The sequence below is a fragment of the Schistocerca gregaria genome, chromosome 10 (genome assembly GCF_023897955.1).
Source record: "Schistocerca gregaria isolate iqSchGreg1 chromosome 10, iqSchGreg1.2, whole genome shotgun sequence".
Classification (NCBI taxonomy): Eukaryota; Metazoa; Arthropoda; class Insecta; order Orthoptera; family Acrididae; genus Schistocerca; species Schistocerca gregaria.
This window is the reverse complement of record NC_064929.1, coordinates 152,749,278-152,774,377: the sequence shown is the minus strand read 5'-3', so window position 1 is coordinate 152,774,377 and position 25,100 is coordinate 152,749,278. Positions and strand designations below refer to the sequence as shown.

The window sequence follows — 25,100 nt, the reverse complement described above, 5'->3', positions numbered from 1 at the left end:
TCCTTCTGAATCTGCTTAGTGTAGTCATCTCTTGGTCTCCCTCTACGATTTTTACCCTCCACACTCCCCTCCAATACTAAATTGGCGATCCCCTGATGCCTCAGAACATGTCCTACCAACCGATCCCTTCTTCTGGTCAAGTTGTGCCACAAACTTCTCTTCTCCCCAATCCGATTCAATACTTCCTCATTAGTTATGTGATCTACCCATCTAATCTTCAGCATTCTTCTGTAGCACCACATTTCGAAAGCCTCTATTCTCTTCTTGTCCAAACTATTTATCGTCCATGATTCACTTCCATACATGGCTACACTCCATACAAATACTTTCAGAAATGACTTCCTGACACTTGAATCTATACTCGATGTTAACAAATTTCTCTTCTTCAGAAACGCTTTCCTTGCCATTGCCAATCTACATTTTATATCCTCTCTACTTCGACCATCATCAGTTATTTTGCTCCCCAAATAGCCAAACTCCTTTACTACTTTAATTGCCTCATTTGCTAATCTAATTCCCTCAGCATCACCCGACTTTATTCGACTACATTCCGTTATCCTCGATTTGCTTTTGTTGATATTCTTCTTATATCCTCCTTTCAAGACACTGTCCATTCCGTTCAACTGCTCATCCAAGTCCTTTGCCGTCTCTGACAGAATTACAATGTCATCGGCGAACCTCAAAGTTTTTACTTCGTCTCCATGGATTTTAATACCTACTCCAAATTTTTCTTTTGTTTCCTTCACTGCTTGCTCAATATACAGTTTGAATAACATCGGGGAGAGGCTACAACCCTGTCTTACTCCCTTCCCAACAACTGCTTCCCTTTCATGTCCCTCGACTCTTACAACTGCCATCTGGTTTCTGTACAAATTGTAAATAGCCTTTCGCTCCCTGTATTTTACCCCTGCCACCTTCAGAATTTGAAAGAGAGTATTCCAGTCAACATTGTCAAAAGCTTTCTCTAAGTCTACAAATGCTAGAAACGTAGGTTTTCCCTTCCTTAATCTAGCTTCTAAGATAAGTCGTAGAGTCAGTATTGCCTCACGTGTTCCAACATTTCTACGGAAGCCAATGAAAATAAAGTCAGAATAATAACAACTGCTACACAAAGCAGCATTTTGGCTTATTGTACACATAATGTCCTTGCAAGACATATATAACACTGCAAGCCCAGAAGAATTTAAAATATTGACGACCTGGAAGCTTTGCACCGTTTGCGTGAAGCAGGCCGAGGAAAACGAAGAGAATTGTGGCAAAACGACTAGTGAAAACTGCATCACGATAATGCTTCCGCTCATACCTCAAAGCTTGCTAGTGATTGATTGATAAAAAAAGAAAACCTGGCATGTAGCCTCATCCACTATAGTCACTGGACGTGGCTCCAGGCGACTTCTGTCTATTCTCAAAACTGGAAAGAACCGTAAAAGTAGTCGTTTTGTCAGAACTGATGAGATAAAGACAGTACCTTTGAAGGAGCTGAATACCATAACGAAAAGTGAGTTCCAGGATTGCTTCCAAGATTCGAGAAAGCGCCGGCACAAGTGTTTCATATCTGAAAGTGATTATTTTCAAGGGGAAAAAGTTGATGTTGATAAATAAATGAAAATTCCGTAAGAAAAACATAAATTCATGTTACTTTTTACTCACACCTCGTGTAAGTAGTTCCTCAAGCGAGGGTCTTTCTACGTCCCAAAATCATCAGCAGCTCAATCCGGTAACTCCTTTCACGAGAAAGTAAAATGTGAGGCATTGTCTTTTACCAACAGGTTTTATTTTTAAGTGCTTGTGCTGCAATTTAAAATTCTTTGATGGCATCCCTACCACTGGACGATTCAGTGGTTTTGTCCAAAATATGCACGTATAACAGTAAAGGAAAGCTCAGGAATTTCGGCGTTTTTGATACTGTTAGATCTGTTCAGTCTTCAGCGCATCAGTCTGTCTCTGAACGGCTGGATCGTCAGCTAGGATGGCATCTGGCCGCGGGGCGCTGTCCTCGGGTAAGACGCTGGTTCGCGCTTCCGCCTTCGACCCTGTAACACAAGTGGCAAGGCGTTACATCTCGCTGTAATTTACCGGCTCAATGTAAGTGTTTGGAAGATACGACCATCAAGTAACACTGACTGCAATTGATGACTCAAATAAGAATGTCAGATGAGTTCGTAAGTGCACTGCTAGTCATTAAAACAGCATCAGAAAGGATAGAAAATGCCTAATTTTTACTTGTGTGTATATAGTGAAACGGGAGAATACATTATTAAATCAGTTGGTGTACCAGGACAGACAACGGAGTTAAACATCGTGGCCGTATTTTGACATACGAGTACGAGGGGCGTTTGAAAAGTCCGTGCAAAAATAAAAACTACTTACGTGTTTGGAGTGAACCTTTTTTATTTTTCGACATAGCTTCCTTTTAGACTTATACACTTCGTCCAACGCTGTTCTAATTTGTTGATCCCTTCCAAATAATAGGAATTGTCCAAGTCTGCAAAATAGCTATTAGTTGCTGCAATCACCGCCTCGTTTGTATAAAATCTAAGTCCAGCAAGCCATTTCTTCAAACTGGTAAAGAAATAGTAGTCCGAAGGAGCCAAGTCTGAAGAACAGAGTGGATGTGAAACGAGTTGCAATCCTATTTCCATTAATTTTGCGACTACAACTGCAGTCGTCATAATCTTTCCGGCTCAACGAATGGCTCTCTGGCTCTGAGCACTATGGGACTTAACATCCATGGTCATCAGTCCCCTAGAACTTAGAACTACTTAAACCTAACTAACCTAAGGACATCACACAACATCCAGTCATCACGAAGCAGACAAAAACCCCTGACCCCGCCGAGAATCGAACCCGGGAACCCGGGCGCGGGAAGCGATAACGCTACCGCACGACCACGAGCTGCGGAGTGAACGTATGGTCTTCGCCTTTTTTGGTGCAGAATCTCCCTTTGTAAACCACTGTTCAGATTGGTCTTTGGTCTTAGGAGTATAGTGATGTATCTATCCGTGTTTCATTCACAGTGACGAAACGACGCGGGCCAGGGTGTCCGCGCGGTTCTAGACGCTACAGTCTGGAACCACGCGACCGCCACGGTCGCAGGTTCGAATCATGCCTCGGGCATGGGCGTGTGTAATGTTCTTAGGTTAGTTAGGTTTAAGTAGTTCTAAGTTCTAGGGGACTGATGACCTCAGAAGTTAAGTCCCATAGTACTCAAAAGCCATTTGAACCATTTTGAACGAAGTGACGCTTATAGTCATGCGGATTCTTACTAAACAGCTGCAAACTATTCTTGCAACACTGCACATGATTCTGTTTTTGGTCAAGCGTGAGCAGTCGCGGAACCCATCTTGCGGATAGCTTTCTCATGCCCAAATGTTATGCAAAATAGTATTCGAGATGCCAACAGCAGTAGCAAACTCACACAACTTAACTCTTCTGTCATCCATCACCATATCAAGGATTTTATCAATGACTTCTGGAGTTGTAACCTCCACAGGGCGTCCAGAACGTTCAGCATCACTTGTGCCCATATCGCCACTCCGAAAATTTTGAAACCACTTATAACAGTTCTAAACGAAGATGCAGAATCACCGTAATGTTTATCAATCTTCTCTTTAATCTCTTGAGGCGTTTTGCCTTTCATAAAGTAATGTTTAATCACCACACGAAATTCTTTTTCGTCCTTTTTTGACAACCACTCGACTTCCTTGATTCACATGAATGCCAGGCACAAAGAAATAGACCAACTGGCTGAAACTTGGTGTGCGTTCTTCCCAAAGATGCTGCTAACTAAACATGACCTCGATACGCGTCGGTTCTGCCCTCTCTCGGACTTTGCATAGACTTTTCAAATGCTCCTCGTATAAATGAAACAGTTTGGATTACGAAACATTCTGCATCTGGAGATCAATCGCGTAACAGCTTCGATCTCTAATCACAAATTATCAAATAAATAAATAAATAAATAACTATGTATCAAAAAGAAAGGCATTTCTCCGGACAGACAGGTTGTCAAACCCCTCTTTAATAAAGGTGATAGGAGGGATGTCACTAACTATCGACCTGTTTCACTGCTAACATTGTTTTCCAAAATTTTTGAGAAGCCGATTTATTCTAGAATAGTATCTCACCTTAGCAACAATAATATCCTCAGCAAATCACAGTTTGGATTTCAGAAGAGTTATTCTACTGAGAGTGCCATTTACATGTTCGCTCACTACATTTTACAAGGATTAAATAATAAAATAGCACCGGCTGGTATTTTTGCGGTCTATCTAAGAGATGTGACTGAGTGAGTGACAGTGTTCTCCAAGATAAAGCGAAGTTTTGTGGGATCGACGATGTAGCCAAAAAATGGATAATGTCATATTTAATCAAAAGGGTGCAGTAAGTTGCACTTAGTAATTGAATCAATAGAGTAGAGGAGAAATCGTGTATGGGGTTCCCCAAGGCTCAATCTTATGCCCTCTATCTATTAAAACAGTCTTTCGTGTAACATACGACAAGTAGAACTAGTTTTTTTTTTTTTTTGCAGATTACACTAGAACTGTAATCAGCGCAAGCATATAGACAGAAACAGATGAAATAGTAAACAAAGTTCTTAGAAATATCACTTCTGCGATTGGTCTCACCCTCAATTAAATAATAAACAAAAGAGAAAGCAGATTCAGTTCTGTGCATCTAGAAGTACTACATCAATTATTTGTGTGACACATCGTAAGAACATAACAAATAGGGTCGAAACTTCAAAATTCTGAGGTGTCCATAGTGACGAGAATGACTAAAACACCTTAGTTCAGCCACACCTGCACTAAGAGTCGTTGCAAACCTTTGGGAGAGACAAAACATTAAGCTGATTTATTTTGTATATTTTCATTCAATAATGTCATATAGAATAATGTTCTGGGGTAAGTCATATTTAAGGAATGAAGTCTTCATTGTTCAAAAACGTGCTGTAATAATAATTTGTAGTCCTCGCAGATGATCATCTTGCAGACATTGTTTAAGGAGTTAGGCATTCTGACTACTGCTTCACAGTATATTTATTGTCTCATGAAGTTTGTTGTAAATAATTCACTACAGTTCAAAAGCAACAGTGATGTATAAGACTACAGTGTCAGAAGGAAAAACAACCATTACTACTCCACATTAAGGTTGTGTTTAGTATAAAAAAGGGTGCACAACGCTGCATCTAATATCGTTGATCACTTACCCAGTTATATTATATGTCTGACAGACAGCAAAGCAAAATTCGAAAAGAAATCGAAAAACTTTCTTCTTGGCATCTCCTTCTATTCCATAAAAGAATTTCTATCATTGGAGTGTGTAAAAGTTGGTGGGTATGAGTTACTAACTCACATCTGTATATTTAAAGAAAACTTATGTCGTATGTAACCATATTTACAAATTAATTTGCAATGTAAATGTAAAGTGACTCATTCCTCATCATTAGTTTTATCATGCAAAATGATCCATGGAACGTGAAACTAGCTATTTAAACTGCTTCAAACATCGCAATAAGTTCTAATAGTAAAATAGAGACAAGAGTATTCGGTAGAGACTAACAAATCATTTATGGCAATGAAATTAAAGCCAGTATGGCAAAATAAAATATGCTATACATGTATAAATGAAGTATATATATATATATATATATATATATATATATATATATATATATATATATATATATATATATATATATATATGGTGAATGTATTGTTAAATTGTATGTACACTGTACAACTTCCTTAACACTGAGCTTTTTCAGTTTAACATGAATAATAAAAACAGGTTATCTGACACATTCATACAGTTTCAATTATTGTTATTACCACCATTTTTCCTAAATTAAATTCTCTACAACTTCTGTTTAAAACTGTGCAGTCGTCTGAAATTTAAAAAAAACGTATTGAGCCAGGTACTTAACAAATAAAAAATTTACAAAATTACGTCTTTGCTTGTCTTGATGTTCTGGAAAACTACAAATGGTTCAAATGGCTCTGAGCACTACGGGACTTAACTTCTGAGGTAATCAGTCCCCTGGAACTTAAAACTACTTAAACATAAGGACATCACACACATCCATGCCCGAGGCAGGATTCGAATGTGCGAGACTGTAGCGCCTAGAACCGCTCGGCCACTCAGGCCGGCGGAAAACTACAGCAGATACACGTCTGGGACATGTTTTATTAGACTCACTAGATTAATAAGAACAAAATAAATGGAAATCGTGCTTTACTTTAACCTCCTACAGTTTTGCGATGGCTTCATATTAACGAACTTGCAGGCAAAATATTTTATTAGCTGTAACTCCGTAACATTTGCGGACCTATGTTTGTATGAACGTTTTTCTTTAGCTTTGCTTGTAGAATAATGTATTAAAATATTTGCAAACCTTCGTGAATCACCCTATATATATATATATATATATATATATATATATATATATATATATATATATATATATAGTCATTGACTTTCTAATCTTATTAATCAATCTCAGAAAGGTGAAACAAACACCCTGGATTTCACTATCAACGCTCATAGGGTTTTAAAACTATTTCCAGAATGACTGGCGAAACAGCGCAGTATTTTCCTTCTGACACGCACCACAGATTAAAAACATAATTTGTTTCAACAACAGCGAAAGTATGAAGACGAACAACATTTTAAAGAAATGCAATTCATAATACATGACAACAGACAGTGACATGTTCGTACGTTATCCAAAAGAGACACTATCACACGCCTTGTTTGTCATTGCCAACTTTCCTACCAGTAAGAAGGAATTCGGGATTCCTGGAGTTGACTAAACTCAAGGCCAGACTTCCGTCACATAGTGGATATGTTTCAGAAGATAAAAACGCCATAGCGATATAAAGTAATACCACTATTGATGGTTGCATAGCATAGCTCACTGAGCTAATTACTTTTGCGTGGCTGTTGTGACTCGTCCTTGTATGATCATATTCAAAATATGAAGCCTGTCAAAGGTATCAGCTAAATAGCCCAGTCTTGATAATCACTGATCATCAGCGAAAAAATTATTCACGTCGTTGTTTCTCGCCGAGAAACACAGAAACCTCGAACCTCACTTCATATACTTGGCAAATATGTGCCGTCAGAGAGTCAGCGTACTTTGAATGAAAATGTAAACTTTGAAATTTATCTCCCATATCTTCACTCAATAGCGTGAATAGCAATCAGTTTAGCACTTGCCTTGATAAAGTTTATAACGTTTACATTGCCCATTAAAAAAAATGAAGCGATGGAAGCCAACACTTCTCCGTGTGTTACACAGTGTATGCTTCATCAATCAGGTGTGTCTTTCTTCGTTTTTACTGCTACCCCTGTTATGTGACCATACATTAACTTAGCCCTGTCTGTAAAAATACCAACATATTTTTGACAATATCTACTTTTAACAAAATAGAAATGTAAACCACACTGCAAGTGTTTTCTCCTGCTATATTCGACTCAAAACGGATTGCACAAAAACTCCAATGTCTTTTCATGATAGTCAGAACGTACAAAAATTAGTAACTGCTCCGAATTTGTGACATCTGTAGTCTCGTCTATTTGAAGAGTGAAATAAGAGACTCTTGCTGTTGTCATAACAGCATTTCTTTAACATAAGAAGACACATCTTCAATTCTCCTTTTTTACTGTGTGATTTGATAACGGAACGTCTTGTACTTCTTTGAACGCTTTTACCCCCAAAACAGCCTAGTTCATGTTTCTAGTCGCGAGCAGCACCACTCACGACCTGTGTGAGATTTTTCTCCTTTTGCAAGTGTAAAACTTGCGAGGCATGAGTCTTTCCTCAAATCTGAATCAGCACTAACAAAATTTGCCATGCATTTGGTCATGGTAAACTTAAAACACAGCCACGTATAAGTCACAAATCAAATTAAACTTCACATCACAATTATAGTAAACAAGTAATGCCCAACAAAGCGATAATAACAGCAATATACAGTTCACTGCGTGATGACTGCTGCAGCGTCACAGACTGGTACGGCTCATAAGTTGGCAGCAGTTGCAAAGCGTCACGAAAACAACCGACAAGACCCAATCAAAGTATCGCGTCAAAACATGATTAATCATTAACGGTCAAGGCGCCGACGACTAACGAAACGGTGGGAAGAGTACAATCCGACTTCCTATGTCCTGCAACAAACACTTCCTGTAACATTATACACATGCAACTTCTATCAGTCAGTAAGAGAATATGCTAATTTTACTTATATTAGCAAGTGTTTTGTTTACTTATATGTGTACCATCTCAGAGGACTTTGCGTAGTGGTACGTGCACCAGCGTCTGGGATCCCCTAGTAGAGTATAGTTTAAGAATTTGAAGTACATCGGTCAAAAACTTCTCTAGGTTTTCGTTAACAACGTTGCCTCTTTATATGTTAATACGTATATTTACTTATGTACCATATATATTCAAAAATATATGGGTATATCTATGCGAATGTCTATTACAGTATCGTGTAAAATTTGAAGTAAATCTGTCACAAATTTTTCGAGATCTTTGCTAACATCGTTACCTATCGACTTCTCTTTGAGTGATAGTATAGACTTTACATATGTATTTATACCGTATATGCTAAAAATATGTAGCCTATGTCCGTCTGAAGGTATGTTAGAGTACCCCGAAAAAACTTGTTAATTTACTGGGACAACATTTTATTTTCTTCGTCTCAGTCAGGTCTCCAAAATGTAAAACAACAGTCCGCAGTAAGATGAGCAACAAAAAGACGCCGGCCGGGGTGGCCGAGCGGTTCTAGGCGCTACAGTCTGGAACCGCGCGCCCAATACGGTCGCAGATTCGAATCCTGCCTCGGGCATGGATGTATGTGATGTCCTTAGCTTTAAAGTAGTTCTACGTTCTAGGGGACTGATGACCTCAGAAGTTAACTCCCAAAGCGACCAGAAATATTTGAACAAAAAGAGGTTCCCAAAGCGACCAGAAATATTTGAACAAAAAGAGGTTCTTCGTAAACTTTTGACGCTGTTGGCATTTCAAAACGTTTCAACACATCTCTAAGAGGATTATACTGCTACGTGCCCATTAAACGTGATCTGACCGATTTGTAGGGCAGCTGGACCGCAGTTTCTGCTCTCGTTTATAGACTGGAAATACTAGAGACAGTTCAAAACCATTCGACGAAATATGAACGTGACTCGTGGCAGGAAATTGTACTTACGCATTTTCATCTCTCATTTATCGCACACCCCCATGGTGTGATCACGGGGTGGGGCGGGGTGATGGTGAGGGGGTGCAGGGGGGGGGGGGGAAGGTTCAACATCAAGTAGTGCCCGAGAGGTCTGTCTAAGACCCGCAGTTCGGCAACACCCTGGGTACCACCTAGCCACCCTAGATGAGCAAGTTACGAATGTTCCTTAAAACTACCTCTTTAACTAATTTAATAAACATTGACCTACAGAATTTTCCCTGGCAAAGAAAACCCCTATCCATTTATTATCCACAATATTCAAGCCCAACGCAATCTGACTGATCTACATTGACAACATGGCTTCCAATATCTCACAAAAAAGAATGGCCCTGGATTGCGAGAAACCCTAACAACAATACAAATCCAAAGAAATATGAAATGAAAGAAATATGAAACTACCTCCAACTCTTTTAATTACCTAAACTCATTTCAATCGCGAATTCCAACAGTGGTAACCCCATTCTTTTTTGTAAGTCACTTACATCACAGAAAATCTTCGTAACACTAACTACAGCAATTACAGCAAGTAACAACTACAGGCAACTAAGTAAAAAAAATTCTAACTACTATAGACTCTAACTACTAGGAGACATACAGTTAGTAAAAGAATGCTTTTGTTAAAGGGCAAACAACGTATTACAAAAATTTTATCTTATTCATGTGACATCCAGATCCAAAACTTATATAGTTGTCAATAATTCCACTGTCCAAACATTATCAACCAAACATCCACTTAAATACATTTCCTTAAGCGTTTTCTTATAAACACATCATCACTTTTCACTTTACAGTGCATGTTCTACCAACACAGGGTCTCCACTAAGAATATCATGTCCATACACTTCCCTATCCACTCGCTAACTGCTAGTCCATCTAAACACAGAATCTCTTGCCGACGGCACAGTGCGCTGTCAGCGATATTAACACAGTCTATAGTGCTGCCAACATACAGACAGGCTACTTACAACCTGTCTGAAACTTCGACACAGATTAGGGGAGTTTTCTAGTCTATAAGTGTCAAAAACGGATTTTTTATTCCATGGAAATGAATGCTCCAAACCAGCTGCAATAAGGTAATTATATATATACAGGGTGGTCCATTGATAGTGACCGGACCACAATGTCACGAAATAAGCCAAGCAGTTCCTGGTGCATAGAAATATAGTATGGGTGCAATCGATGTTGATGTACCATTCTCAACACCTACGTTTTTTAGATTCCCGATTCTTGCGCAATTTGTCTGCTACTGATGTACAGATTAGTTGCGACAGCGGCTAAAACACCTACTTGGGCATCATCATTTGTTGCAGGTCGTGGCTGGCGTTTCACATGTGGCTGAAGACTTCCAGTTTCCTTAAATAACGTAACTATCCGGCGAACGGTCCGGACACTTGGATGATGTCGTCCAGGATACCAAGCAGCATACATAGCACACGCCCGTTGGGAATTTTGATCACAATAGACATACATCAACACGATATCGCCTTTACCGCAATTGGTAAACGATCCATTTTATCACGGGTAATGTATCACGAAGTGAATATCGTCCGCACTAGCGAAATGTTACGTGATACCACGTACTTAATACGTTTGTGACTATTACAGCGCCATCTTATCACAAAGCGAAAAAAGTGGTGCAACTAAAACGTTCATATTTCTTTACGTTCTACACGAATATGTAATAAAAATGGGGGTTCCTATTTTTAAAAAACGCAGTTGATATCCGTTTGACCTATGGCAGCGCCATCTAGCGCGCCAACCACAGCGCTGTCTGGTTTCCCCCTTCAAGCTAGACGAGTTTCGGTCTTTGTAGCTTTTTCGTTTGACCCTTATTTCGTGAGATATTTGGCCCGGTCACGATCAATGGACCACCCTATATATATATATATATATATATATATATATATATATATATATATATATATATATATATATATATATATATATATAGCACGACAGGCCGGTTTTGGAAGCTACGACCGTATTGCATCTATAGTGAAGTCTTTCTGTCGTTTCTCGTGAAGTATAATAGTTCTTGTATTTACGAAACATAAAAATACGTTTTGATCAGATATTTTGACAGTTCAGTTTTGACACTTCATACTTACCAAGGTGCAAGGTGCAAGATGCAATATGGTCGTCACTTCAATCTAGACGTTACTTAATAATGGCAATAAGCCGAAACAGGCCTGTCGAGTAAAATACTAGAAAACAAATTACCTTATTGCGGCTGGTTTGGAGTAATTATTTTCCATAATGTCTTACACCAACAAATACTATGCTGCGGGCCCAACAGAACGTAAATTTTTTATTGCATATTTCGATACCTCATATTATTGAGAACAGTGGGCGAAACCGCTTTTGCCGTAAACTACTGCATATACACTCCTGGAAATTGAAATAAGAACACCGTGAATTCATTGTCCCAGGAAGTGGAAACTTTATTGACACATTCCTGGGGTCAGATACATCACATAATCACACTGACAGAACCACAGGCACATAGACACAGGCAACAGAGCATGCACAATGTCGGCACTAGTACAGTGTATATCCACCTTTCGCAGCAATGCAGGCTGCTATTCTCCCATGGAGACGATCGTAGAGATGCTGGATGTAGTCCTGTGGAACGGCTTGCCATGCCATTTCCACCTGGCGCCTCAGTTGGACCAGCGTTCGTGCTGGACGTGCAGACCGCGTGAGACGACGCTTCATCCAGTCCCAAACATGCTCAATGGGGGACAGATCCGGAGATCTTGCTGGCCAGGGTAGTTGACTTACACCTTCTAGAGCACGTTGGGTGGCACGGGATACATGCGGACGTGCATTGTCCTGTTGGAACAGCAAGTTCCCTTGCCGGTCTAGGAATGGTAGAACGATGGGTTCGATGACGGTTTGGATGTACCGTGCACTATTCAGTGTCCCCTCGACGATCACCACAGGTGTACGGCCAGTGTAGGAGATCGCTCCCCACACCATGATGCCGGGTGTTGGCCCTGTGTGCCTCGGTCGTATGCAGTCCTGATTGTGGCGCTCACCTGCACGGCGCCAAACACGCATACGACCATCATTGGCACCAAGGCAGAAGCGACTCTCATCGCTGAAGACGACACGTCTCCATTCGTCCCTCCATTCACGCCTGTCGCGACACCACTGGAGGCGGGCTGCACGATGTTGGGGCGTGAGTGGAAGACGGCCTAACGGTGTGCGGGACCGTAGCCCAGCTTCATGGAGACGGTTGCGAATGGTCCTCGCCGATACCCCAGGAGCCACAGTGTCCCTAATTTGCTGGGAAGTGGCGGTGCGGTCCCCTACGGCACTGTGTAGGATCCTACGGTCTTGGCGTGCATCCGTGCGTCGCTGCGGTCCGGTCCCAGGTCGACGGGCACGTGCACCTTCCGCCGACCACTGGCGACAACATCGATGTACTGTGGAGACCTCACGTCCCACGTGTTGAGCAATTCGGCGGTAGGTCCACCCGGCCTCCCGCATGCCCACTATACGCCCTCGCTCAAAGTCCGTCAACTGCACATACGGTTCACGTCCACGCTGTCGCGGCATGCTACCAGTGTTAAAGACTGCGATGGAGCTCCGTATACCACGGCAAACTGGCTGACACTGACGGCGGCGGTGCACAAATGCTGCGCAGCTAGCGCCATTCGACGGCCATCACCGCGGTTCCTGGTGTGTCCGCTGTGCCGTGCGTGTGATCATTGCTTGTACAGCCCTCTCGCAGTGTCCGGAGCGAGTATGGTGGGTCTGACACACCGGTGTCAATGTGTTCTTTTTTCCATGTCTAGGAGTGTAGTTGAAGTACACGATCATGGGACTGCCAGTCCCACGTCATCGAACGCCTACAGTGTATGTGGTTTGAGGTTTTTGGGAACTAAACAGCACGGTTATCAGCGCCCAAACGCGTATAAACAGGAACACATGTGGTGAAGGGACGAAGACGGACAGCGAACAAGGAGAACGGCTAAAAGACACAGGCCTGACGCAGTTCCAAATCCTCACATATAGAGGCAAAATAAGAGGAGAAGAAACGCACTAAAAAAGGAAAGGAAACACAAGGAAAAGAAAACAGAAATCGAAGTGAAACAAGTAGGTAATCTTGACTGGCGGACCTCTTACCTAAAACCTGGATGAGCCAGTCACCCAGCAGCATATTAAAATCCTCTCTCTATAATCCGACGCAACAAACTGGACAGGACACAAAACCGTAAGACCTTAACCACAGTCGTTGCGTCGGCTTGGAAAATAGAGGGCAAATCCGGTGGCAAACAAACCACCGCCCTCTGGTCAGAGAATAAAGGACAGTCAAGTAAAATGTGGCGGACAGTAATCTGGACGCCACAAGCACTGCAGATTGGGGGGTCCTCCCGCCGGAGTAAAAAACCATGCGTTAAGGGACTGTGCCCGATGCGGAGGCGAGTCAGAAGAACCTCAACCCGACTGCATGACTGGTAGGACGTACGCCATGGCCGCGTGGTGGCCTTGACCAGACGCAGCTTATTTTCACCGACTGCCAGCCACTCCTTTTCCCATTGACGCGTAACAAAAACGCAGGAGGGAGGTAACAGCATGGAGGGGGACGGCACATTCGACAACGTGAGGGAGGGAACATGCATCTTTGGCAGCCACATCCGCCAGTTCGTGTCCCCTAATACACACGTGCCCCCGCACCCAGCAGAAGGAAACCTCCTTCCCCTGCCGTTGCACGTGGAGTAGGGCATCATGGATGTTCTGGACGACCGTATCCGCTGGGTACAAGTGTTGCATGGTCTGAAGGGCACTCAGGGAGTCAGAACAGATGACAAACTTAAGACTGGCGACACATCTCATCTGCTCCAATGCCCGCAAGATCGCAAACAATTCGGCATCAAAGATGGTAAACGCTGCAGGAAGCCGTAATTTGACGACTCGATCAGGGAAGACAACAGCACAACCAACAGAGTCCCCCTGTTTAGAGCCATCCGTAAATACTGGTACATGGTCGAGATGGTGGTTTAAAATGTCGTAAAATAAGGAGGTAAAAACAAACGCAGGAGTGCAGCTCCTCCGGTACTCTGACAAGTCTAAAATGACTCTGGGTCACTGGAGCAACCATGGAGGCAGGCTTGTAAAACCCTGGAGTTGGGGTGCCACACGCTACACACCAAGGGACTCTAGCAAATGCTCGGCACGAATTCCAAATGGTCTCGTTGCCCTGGGACGACTGGAAAAGAGACGTTCCATAGGCGGTCGGGCAACGGTAGGGTACGCAGGGGAGGTAGGACAGGCAAGGAATTGACACACCCGACGCACCATGAGGAGTTTCTGCCGGATGGCCAGCGGCGGTTCCCCTGCCTCAGCACACAGGCTGGGGATGGGAGTGGTACGGAAGGCACCAGTGGCCAGCCTGATACCCTCACGGTGTACTGCTCAAGAATCTTCTGATACGAAGGCCTCGCTGACCCATACACGGTGCAAGCATAGTCAAGACGCGATCGGACGAAAGCCCTTATAAAACTGCAGCTGACGCGCCCGATCTGCTCCCCAGGACCGATGGCTCAGACACTTCAAAATATGCAGTGCCTTCAGGGCCCGCACCTTGAGGTCTTTAAGGTGCGGCAACCACGACAACTTGGAATCAAAAGTGAGGCCGAGGAACCTCACAGTGTCGCTAAAAGGAAGAACGGTGTCCCTCAGACGCAATTCATAGGAGGAAAAAGCACGTCGAGAACGATTAAAATGATCACACACACATTTGTCTGCAGAAAAGGTAAAACCCGTCTTCGCATTCCATGCCTCTAATAGCTTTACCGCAAGCTGCAACTGCAACTAGCAGTGACAAGACTGGAGGAAGAACAGAAAACAGCAAAATCGTCCACAAACAAGGAGCAGTGGGCCGGACTCCGGATAGTGGACGTGATACTGTTAATGGCGACGGCAAAGAGGATGACACTTAAAATGCTTCCCTGAGGAACACCATTCTCCTGCACTTACAAAACAGATAGCACATAACCAACCCGATATCGAAAGAGGCGGCGGGAAAGAAAGGACCGAATGAAGATGGGGAGATGGCCACGAAAGCCCCACTCATGGAGTTGATTGAGGATAAGGCGGCGCCAAGTAGTGTCATACGCCTTATTAAAGTCAAAGAATACACCTAGACAATGCTGGTTACGTAGGAAGGCCTGCTGGACGGCGGCCTCAAGCAGGGTCAAGTTGTTTATAGTGGAACGACATCTCCGAAAGCTACACTGAGAGGGGCTAAGGAGCTGCCCGGTCCCGAGCAGCCAAACCAGGCGACGGTTGACCATGCGTTCCAACGTCAGGCGGCTGTCGGAGGCAATCAGACCTGTATACGAAGACCCATCGAATGGCAATTTACTGGAAAGGTGCATTGGCTCGAATACTCAAAAATCTAATGAGACGATAAATTCGATGATTTGGACGCGATCCCCAAAACACATGTATTCCGGTAAAGAAGTAGTCGAAATTGCAATTTATCTACAATTATCTTCAACGATGGCTTCACGGGAGTTGCACAGAGAATGAATGTCATGGGCATTAGACTAACCTAAGGACATCACACACATCCATGCCCGAGGCAGGATTCGAACCTACGACCACTCGGCACCCCCCGTCCGGCCATTTTTATTCCATCACTGTATTATAAGCTACAAGAATGAACTTGAAACTGACAACAAACTGCGGAAATATCAAATGATGTGCGAAAAAATCAATATAAAATTGAGGAAGGATAACAAAATCAAGTTTTATTAGTTAATGAAAGTCCTCGCAGTGCTATTTGAAAGTGATACTTGAACAACTACTAAAAAGCAAGAAAGCAGAATCGAAGAGGTAGAAATTTAATTTCTAAGATGAGTGAAGGGCTACACAAGATTAGCCAGACTAAGAAGCGAAGACATAAAAGTAGGGCTTGGGACATATGTTATAAATGAGAAGGTCAAGTCTAAATTTTGCTGAAACATCTGCACAGAATGTCGATTCAAGCCTGCTGAAACAAGCCCTACATTTCAGACCTGTAGGTACAGGACCCATAGAAAGAGCAAGAAAAAGATAGCTGGATACTTAGAAGACGGAACAGACGTACGGTCTATACTAGGAGTGTCCAGCCTTTTACCTTAGCTGGACCACACTGGAAGAAGACGAGTATTTTGAAACGTCCCCTTAGAAACATTAGTGAATTACTGTGCTGGTAAACCTCTTACGTTATTTGATTTTCAAACAGCTGAGCAAAACTGAACGTACTGACATTTCTCTCTTTACTTATTCTGATCATCACTAAACTCACAATATTTTTAGCGCAACGCAATCTGACTTTCAATAATCCCTACAAAAGAATGGCCCTGACTAACATTAACCTATACCTTTCATGAATCACTTACCTCACAAAAATCTTCGTTACTCAAACTACTGCAATAGAGCGAGCGCCAATACTGCCAGCTAAATAAAGGATTCTAACTACTGAAAGCACTAACTACTGATAGGCATAGTTAGCAAATGAGAGATTTTGATACAGAACAAACAATGTATTTACCTTAATAGTGTTCAAAAGTCATAATATATATGACATCCAGTCTTACAAATTTACTCTCTCTGATGGACACACGTCCAGATCATCCTCTCTCAAAACTCCGCCATCTCTCTCCCCACATCCACCACTGCTGGCGGCTCACCTCCAACTGCGCAACGCTACGCGCTGTTAACAGCCAACTGCCCAACACTACAATAGCAAATTCCAAAAATACAAACCAGCCACATACTGCACGCAGCACAGCGGTGATTTTCATACAGAGCGCTACGTGACGTTACCAACATAAAAACCTAAACAGCCTACTTACAATTTTTGTTCCGCATATACGGATATTTCTTTTTTTATCGGTCGTTTTGTAGGGTAAAGGCACCTAATTTGGTGATAAAGCCAGTATTTCTATAATTAATTAGCTGACTAGCCATGCACACTTACGGAAAATTCTTATGTAACTTAGGCTTGCATGTGCTATAAACAATTATATGACTTACCATGCATCTCTGCGGAAAATTCTTATGTAACTTAGGCTTATATGTGTACGATATAATAATAGCATTTTCATAGGATTAGGATTCGTTTTGGTAGAGTTTAGGATATTTAAATTAAAACACAACGATAGTAATTAAGTTGGTGGTATGGGTAGCGAATTTGGTGATACAGATTCCTAATATGGTGTTACGTTAATGTAAGTTTTAAATATGATTAAATTATTTATGTAACTTTGAACTTTTTTTACACAGTTAAGAGAAACATTTTGAACCACCAGGGTTAGTAAATATCGTTGTTGTTGTTGTTGTTGTTGTTGTGGTCTTCAGTCCTGAGACTGGTTTGATGCAGCTCTCAATGCTACCCTATCCCGTGCAAGCTTCTTCATCTCCCAGTACTTACTGCAACCTACATCCTTCTGAATCTGCTTAGTGTATTCATCTCTTGGTCTCCCTCTACGATTTTTGCCCTCCACGCTGCCCTCCAATGCTAAATTGTTGATCCCTTGATGCCTCAGAACATATCCTACTAACAGGTCCCTTCTTTTTGTCACGTTGTGCCATATACTCCTCTTCTCCCCAATTGTATTCAATAGTTCATCATTAGTTATGTGATCTACCCATCTAATCTTCAGCATTCTTCTGTAGCACCACATTTCGAAAGCTTCTATTCTCTTCTTGTCCAAACTATTTATCGTCCATGTTCCATACATGGCTACACTCCATACAAATACTTTCTAAACGACTTTCTGACACTTAAATCTATACTCGATGTTAACAAATTTCTCCTCTTCAGAAATGCTTTTCTTGCCATTGCCAGTCTACATTTTATATCTTCTCTACTTCGACCATCTTCAGTTACTTTGCTCCCCAAATAGCAAAATTCCTTTACTACTTTAAGTGTCTCATTTCCTAATCTAATACCCTCAGAATCACACGATTGAATTTGACTACATTCCATTCACCTCGTTTTGCTTTTGTTGATGTTCCTCTTAAAACCTCCTTTGAAGACACTGTCCATTCCGTTCAGCTGCTCGTCCAGGCCCACTGCTGACTCTGACAGAATTACAATATAATCGGCGAACCTCTAAGTTTCTATTTCTTCTCCATGGATTTTAATACCTACTCCGAATTTTTCCTTTGTTTCCTTTACTGCATGTTCAATATACAGATTGAGTAACATCGAGGAGAGGCTACAACCCTGCCTCACTCCCTTCCCAACCACTGCTTCCCTTTCATGCCACTCGACTCTTATAACTGCCTTCTGGTTTCTGTACAATTTGTAAATAGCCTTTCGCTCCTTGTATTTTACCCCTGCCACCATCAGAATTTGAAAGAGAGTATTCCAGAAAACATTGTCAAAAGCTTTCGCTAAGTCTACAAATGCTAGAAATGTATGTTTGCGTTTCATTAATCTATTTTCTGAGATTATTCGTAGGGTCAGTATTGCCTCAAGTGTTCCTATATTTCTACGGAATCCAAACTGATCTTCCCCGATGTCGGCTTCTACCAGTTTTTCCTTTCGTCTGTAAAGAATTCGTGTTAGTATTTTGCATCCGTGACTTATTAAGCTGATAGTTCAGTAATTTTAATATCTGTCAACACCTGCTTTCTTTGGGATTGGAATTATTATATTTCTTGAAGTCTGAGGGTATTTGACCTGTCTCATACATCTTGCTCACCAGATGGTATAGTTTTGTCAGGACTGGCTCTCCCAAGGCCGTCTGTAGTTCTAATGGAATGTTGTCTACTCCCGGGGCCTTGTTTCGGCTCAGGTCTTTCAGTGCTCTGTCAAACTCTTCACGCAGTATCGTATCTCCCATTTCGTCTTCATCTACATCCTCTTCCATTTCGATAATATTGTCCTCAAGTACATCGCCCTTGTACAGACCCTCTATATACTCCTTCCACCTTTCTGCCTTCCCTTCTTTGGTTAGAACAGGGTTTCCATCTGAGCTCTTGATGTTCATCCAAGTGGATCTCTTATCTCCAAAGGTCTCTTTAATTTTCCTGTAGGCAGTATCTATCTTACCCCTAGTGAGATAAGCCTCTACATCCTTACATTTGTCCTCTAGCCATCCCTGCTTAGCCATTTTGTGCTTCCTGTCGATCTCATTTTTGAGACGTTTGTATTCCTTTTTGCCTGCTTCATTTACTGCATTTTTATATTTTCTCCTTTCATCAATTAAATTCAATATTTCTTCTGTCACCCAAGGATTTCTACTAGCCCTCGTCTTTTTACCTACTTGATCCTCTGCTGCCTTCTCTACTTCACCCCTCAGAGCTACCCATTCTTCTTCTACTGTACTTCTTTCCCCCATTCCTGACAATTGTTCCCTTATGCTCTCCCTGAAACTCTCTACAACCTCTGGTTTAGTCAGTTTATCCAGGTCCCTTCTCCTTAAATTCCCAACTTTTCGGCGTTTCTTCAGTTTTAATCCTCAGATCATAGCCAATAGGTTGTGATCGGAGTCCACATCTGCCCCTGGAAATGTCTTACAATTTAAAACCTGGTTCCTAAATCTCTGTCTTATCATTATATAATCTATCTGAGACCTTCTAGTATCTCCAGGATTCTTCCATGTATACAACCTTCTTTCATGATTCTTGAACCAAGTGTTAGCTATGATTAAGTTATGCTCTGTGCAAAACTCTACCAGGCGGCTTCCTCTTTCATTTCTTAGCCCCATTCCAAATTCACCAACTATGTTTCCTTCTCTACCTTTTCCTACTCTCGAATTCCAGCCACCCATGACTATTAAAATTTCGTCTCCCTTCACTACCTAAATAATTTCTTCAATCTCATCATACATTTCATAAATTTCTTCATCATCTGCAGAGCTAGTTGGCCAATAAACTTGTACTACTGTAGAAGGTGTGGGCTTCATGTCTGTCTTGGCCACAACAATGCGTTCACTATGCTGTTTGTAGTAGCTTACCCGCATTCCTATTTTCCTATTTATTATTAAACCTACTCCTGCATTACCACTATTTGATTTTGTGTTTATAACCCTGTAAACACCTGACCAAAAGTCTTGTTCCTCCTTCCACCGAACTTCACTAATTCCCACTATATCTAACTTTAACCTATCCATTTTCCTTTTTAAATTTTCTAACCTACCTGCCTGATTAAGGGATCTGACATTCCACGCTCCGATTCGTAGAACGCCAGTTTTCTTTCTCCTGATAACGACATCCTCTTGAGTAGTCCCCGCCCGGAGATCCGAATGGGGGACTATTTTACCTGCGGAATATTTTACCCAAAAAGAAGCCATCACCATTTAACCATACAGTAAACCTGCATGCCCTCAGGTAAAATTACCGCTGTAGTTTCCCCTTGCTTTCAGCCGTTCACATTACCAGCACAGCAAGGCCGTTTTGGTTAGTGTTACAAGGCCAGATCAGTCAATCATCCAGACTGTTTCCCCTGCAACTACTGAAAAGGCTGCTGCCTATCTTCAGGAACCACACGTTTGTCTGGCTTCTCAACAGATACCCCTCCGTTGTGATTGCAACTATCACTGAGGCACGCAAGCCTCCCCACCAACTGGTACGTCCATGGTTCATGGGGGGTAGAAAATATTGCATAGTATAATAAAAATAACCTTTATAAAAATAGCTTCTCTTCAAATACCAAGTAAGTTGTACACTTTAAAGTTAACAATAAATAAAGATATAAGCTGTTCCCGCTTTCTTTGTAATGTTGGAATTTTCTGACTGTCAAAAAGTGATCATTTTCAAATTTTTCTCTTCCACCATACGGCGTTTGTGTTTTCACAACATTACCCATTCCTTTTAACTGTGTCATATTTTCTTGTACTCGTCCTACGGCGTTTGGTTCTTCAGCTGACAAATTTATGTCCCATTTAGCATCGTATCTATGCAGTGGTGTGCAATTGTCTACACCGTACCATTCCTCGTGTATCGGACATAATGATTCATTTACATTTCCCATTACTGGTTCCATGGTGGAGCTTTCCATGTGTCGCACTCACTGGACGAAATGCGTCACTGGCTTTTGTTCGTTTCCTGTTGGAATTCCGAAACGCAGCTTTATGAAACTTTTTCTCTGTCCCTTGTGCAGATGTGCCACTACACGTGTCCTCTGGCCTGAATCACCTGGCCTGGGGTAGCTGACCTTCCTCCTGCCACCCCTTTAACTGGATTCCGTCGTAACCCCCACAGCACGCCTTCACTACGCCATTGTACAGCTGGCTTTTCCAAACTAAAGCGACTCGATTTGCCTGTTCCACCTTCCGCTCAAAGGCATCCATTGTATAGGAACAATGTGTTAATTACCGTCGATTGGCTGTCATCCCTTTTTGCATTCCATACTGATAGGCGAATGTGCTCATAACCACCGAATTACGTTAGGTATCTTCACCTTCTCGTTGCAATGTATAACAGTCTCAAATGAAGTACAAATCTATTTATTCTGGCACCTTACACACTGGTGGAACAGCAGAGGTCACACATGAAAATGTGTACCACCACAGATTCGCTATGGCAGAGTTCATGGTAGGGAGTGAGGCAGAATGAGCATTGCATCCATTTCTTTCCATTTTCTTTCTGTTTCGTGCGTTGAATACTGACCTCAACGGTTGTCACAAGTCCACTTGTTATCACTGGAAATGTTACTTTTTGTAACACATCTACCTTTTGTTTTCCTCGGTAGCCAAGACTGATCTGAATGCAAACCAGCGCTTCCTTTTCCTTTGCTAGTTCGTGGTTTACTGAATGCCAAAGCTCTTAGTTCGTATACACTTGTGTCCATAACCTTTGTCCAAGTCCCAACTCTTGCAATGTAACTGTGTAGTTCAGTAACTTCTGTTCTAATTCTGACTCTAAGGCGAATGGGTGACCTGATTTCTTCAAACCCACAGCCCCTTCAGCACCTCGATTTTCTGTCAGATACCTTTCTAAAAAGCTCCGAGGCACCCATTTCTCTTTTTCACCCATGTACCTGCTAAAATGAGTTTGCTGAAGCATTCCTGCCGTCTCCGGCACTGCACTAGCGCTGCAGATACAATAGATTCTACTTCTTACCGGTGATACCACATTTTTACGTTTACTGTCCATAGTTTCCACCTTAAAGTAAAGATGAAATAAATCATTCATGCCTATGCTGGTAATACCACCTAATTTGGTGATAGGCTGTGTGAAAAAATTTTCCCTGGAAGAGCTTAGTTCTATGCAAGTACTAAGATACAAAGGCCATGAAAAGTACAGATAAAAATTTAATTATTTTGTTTTTAATTTATGCCTGTACGATCACTTTATAAACATGCTTGAGGAATCTCAGTCCGCACCTCATGGTATTGTAGTAGCGTTCTCGCTTCATACTCCCGGTTTCCCGGGTTCGATTCACGGCGGGGTCAGGGATTTTCTCTGCCTCGTGATTACTGGGTGTTGTGTGATGTCCTTAGGTTAGTCAGGTTTAAGGAGTTCTCAGGTCTAGGGGACTGATGACCACAGACGTTAAGTCCCATAGTGCTCAGAGCCATTTTGAGGAATCTCATTTTTTCACGAAAATGCTAAGCCAATACAAAGAATCAAAAGCCATGGGATAGCGATTTGCACATAATAGAAGTGGTGGTAGTATCGCATACACAAGGTACAAAGTGGCAGTGCGGAGCTGCCATTTGTACTCATGTGATTCACATGGGAAGATTTCCGACGTCATAGAAATGTCATGTGACGAGGGCCTCCCGTCGGGTAGACCGGTCGCCTGGTGCAAGTCTTTCGAGTTGACGCCACTTCGGCGACCTGCGCGCCGATGGGGATAAGATGATGATGATGAAGACAACACAACACCCAGTTCCTAAGTGGGCAAAAATCTCCGACCCACCCGGAAATCAAACCCAGGCCCCTTTGCATGGCAGCCCATCGCACTGATCACTCAGCTATTTTTATTATTTATTTATTTATTTATTTTGTAGTTGACCGTTGTGTTTGGTCGCTGCGTACGTCACATGACATCCGTTAAAGGTCGTTTGTTGATCCTTCCACTCATTTTTTTTATTTATTACAGAGGCCAACCAGCTCCCTGACCGAACACGCTGAGCTACCGTGCCGGCGTTATGGGGGCGGGCTCCGACATGATTATGGTCGCATAACGAGAATTAATAGACTGTGAACGCGGAATGGTGGTTGGAGCTAGACGTATGGGACATTCAATTCTGGAAATCGCCAAGGAATCCAACATTCCGAGTGACAGAGTCAAGAGTGTGCCGAGAACACCACCATAGACAGCACAGTGCCCGACATCCTTCACTTAGAGACGGAAAACAACGCCTTACGTAGAAAATGGTGCAGATGGCTCTGAGCACTATAGGACTTAACAGCTATGGTCATCAGTCCCCTAGAACTAGAACTACTTAAACCTAACTAACCTAAGGACATCACACAACACCCAGTCATTACGAGGCAGAGAAAATCCCTGACCCCGCCGGGAATCGAACCCGGGAACCCGGCCGCGTTTGCGTAGATCTGTCAGTGCTAACAGACAAGCAACACTGCATGAAATAAATGCAGAAACCAATGCGTGGCCACGACGGACGTATTCGTTAGGGCAGTGAGGCGAAATATGGCATTAATGGCCTATCGCTGCAGAAGACCGAAGCGAGCGCTTTAGGTAAGAGCACGACGCCGCCTCTCGTGGGCTCGTAACCATATCGGCTGGTCCCTACACAACTGGAAAATCGTCGCCTGGGGTCAGAAGAGTCGCGGTTTCAGTCAGTAAGAGCTGATGGTAGGCTTCTAGTGTAGCGCAGACACTACAAAGCCGTGGATCCAGGTTGTCAACAAGGAACTGTGCAAGCTAGTGGTGGCCCCATAACGGTGTGCCCTGTGTTTACATGGAATTGACTGGGACCTCTAGTCCAGTTGAACCGATCACTGATCGAAAACAGTTATGTTCGGCTACCTGCAGGCCGTTTCCTGTCGTTCATGGACTTCGCGTTGCCAAACAACGATGCGCCATTTCATCAGGTCACAATTGTTCGTAATTAGTTTGAAGAACATCTACATCTACATTTATACTCCGAAAGCCACCCAGTGGTGAGTGGCGGAGGGCACTTTACGTGAATCCCATCGAACATTTATGGGACATAATCGAGATTTCATTTCGTGCACAAGATCTACATCTACATCTACAAATCTTGCACCGGCAACACTTTCGCAGTTATGGAGCGCTATAAATGCAGCATGGCTCAATAGTTTTACAGGTACATCGAACGACTCGCTGAGTCCATGTCGCGCCGAGTTGCTGCATTTCCCCGTGCGAAAGGCAGCCCGACACGGTGTTAGGGGGAGGTATCCCATAATTTTTTTACATCATTGTACTTTGAGGTGAAACTGCACTTCGAAATTTCAAGTCTTCGAAATAACTGCCAGTAGCAAGGTAATGATAACGTAATATAGAGCCATGGTTCGCGGGAAGAACGACTTCCGGAAAGCCTCCGTGCGCGCTCCAATCTCTATAATTTTTTCATTCGTGATCTCCTCAGGAGGTATAAGCAGGGGGAAGCAATATATTCGATACCTGATCCAGAAACGCACCCTCTCGAAACCTGGACAGCAAGCTACACAGCGATGCAGAGCGCCTCTTTTGCAGAATATACCACTTGAGTTTGCTAAACATCTCCGTAACGCTATCACGCTTACCAAGTAACCCTGTGACGAAACGCGCCGATCTTCTTTGGATCCTATCTCCTCTGTCAACCCGACCTGGTACGAATCCCACACTGATGAGCAATACTCAAGTATATGTCGAACGAGTGTTTTGTAAGCTACCTCTTTTGTTGATGGACTACAGTTTCTATGGACTCTCCC

General features: G+C 42.6%; 1 protein-coding gene across 1 annotated transcript in view; it reads right to left on the bottom strand.

Annotated features, from left to right (window-relative positions):
• Nucleotides 1–1,752: 1,752 nt before the first annotated feature.
• LOC126293402 (uncharacterized) overlaps nt 1,753–25,100 on the bottom strand; it is a 32,645-nt gene continuing 9,297 nt past the window's right edge. Inside the window, exon 2 of the mRNA XM_049986614.1 lies at nt 1,753–2,033. Coding sequence (XP_049842571.1) covers nt 1,965–2,033 — 69 coding nt within the window. The 3' untranslated portion in view covers nt 1,753–1,964. The remainder of the gene's footprint in view (nt 2,034–25,100) is intronic.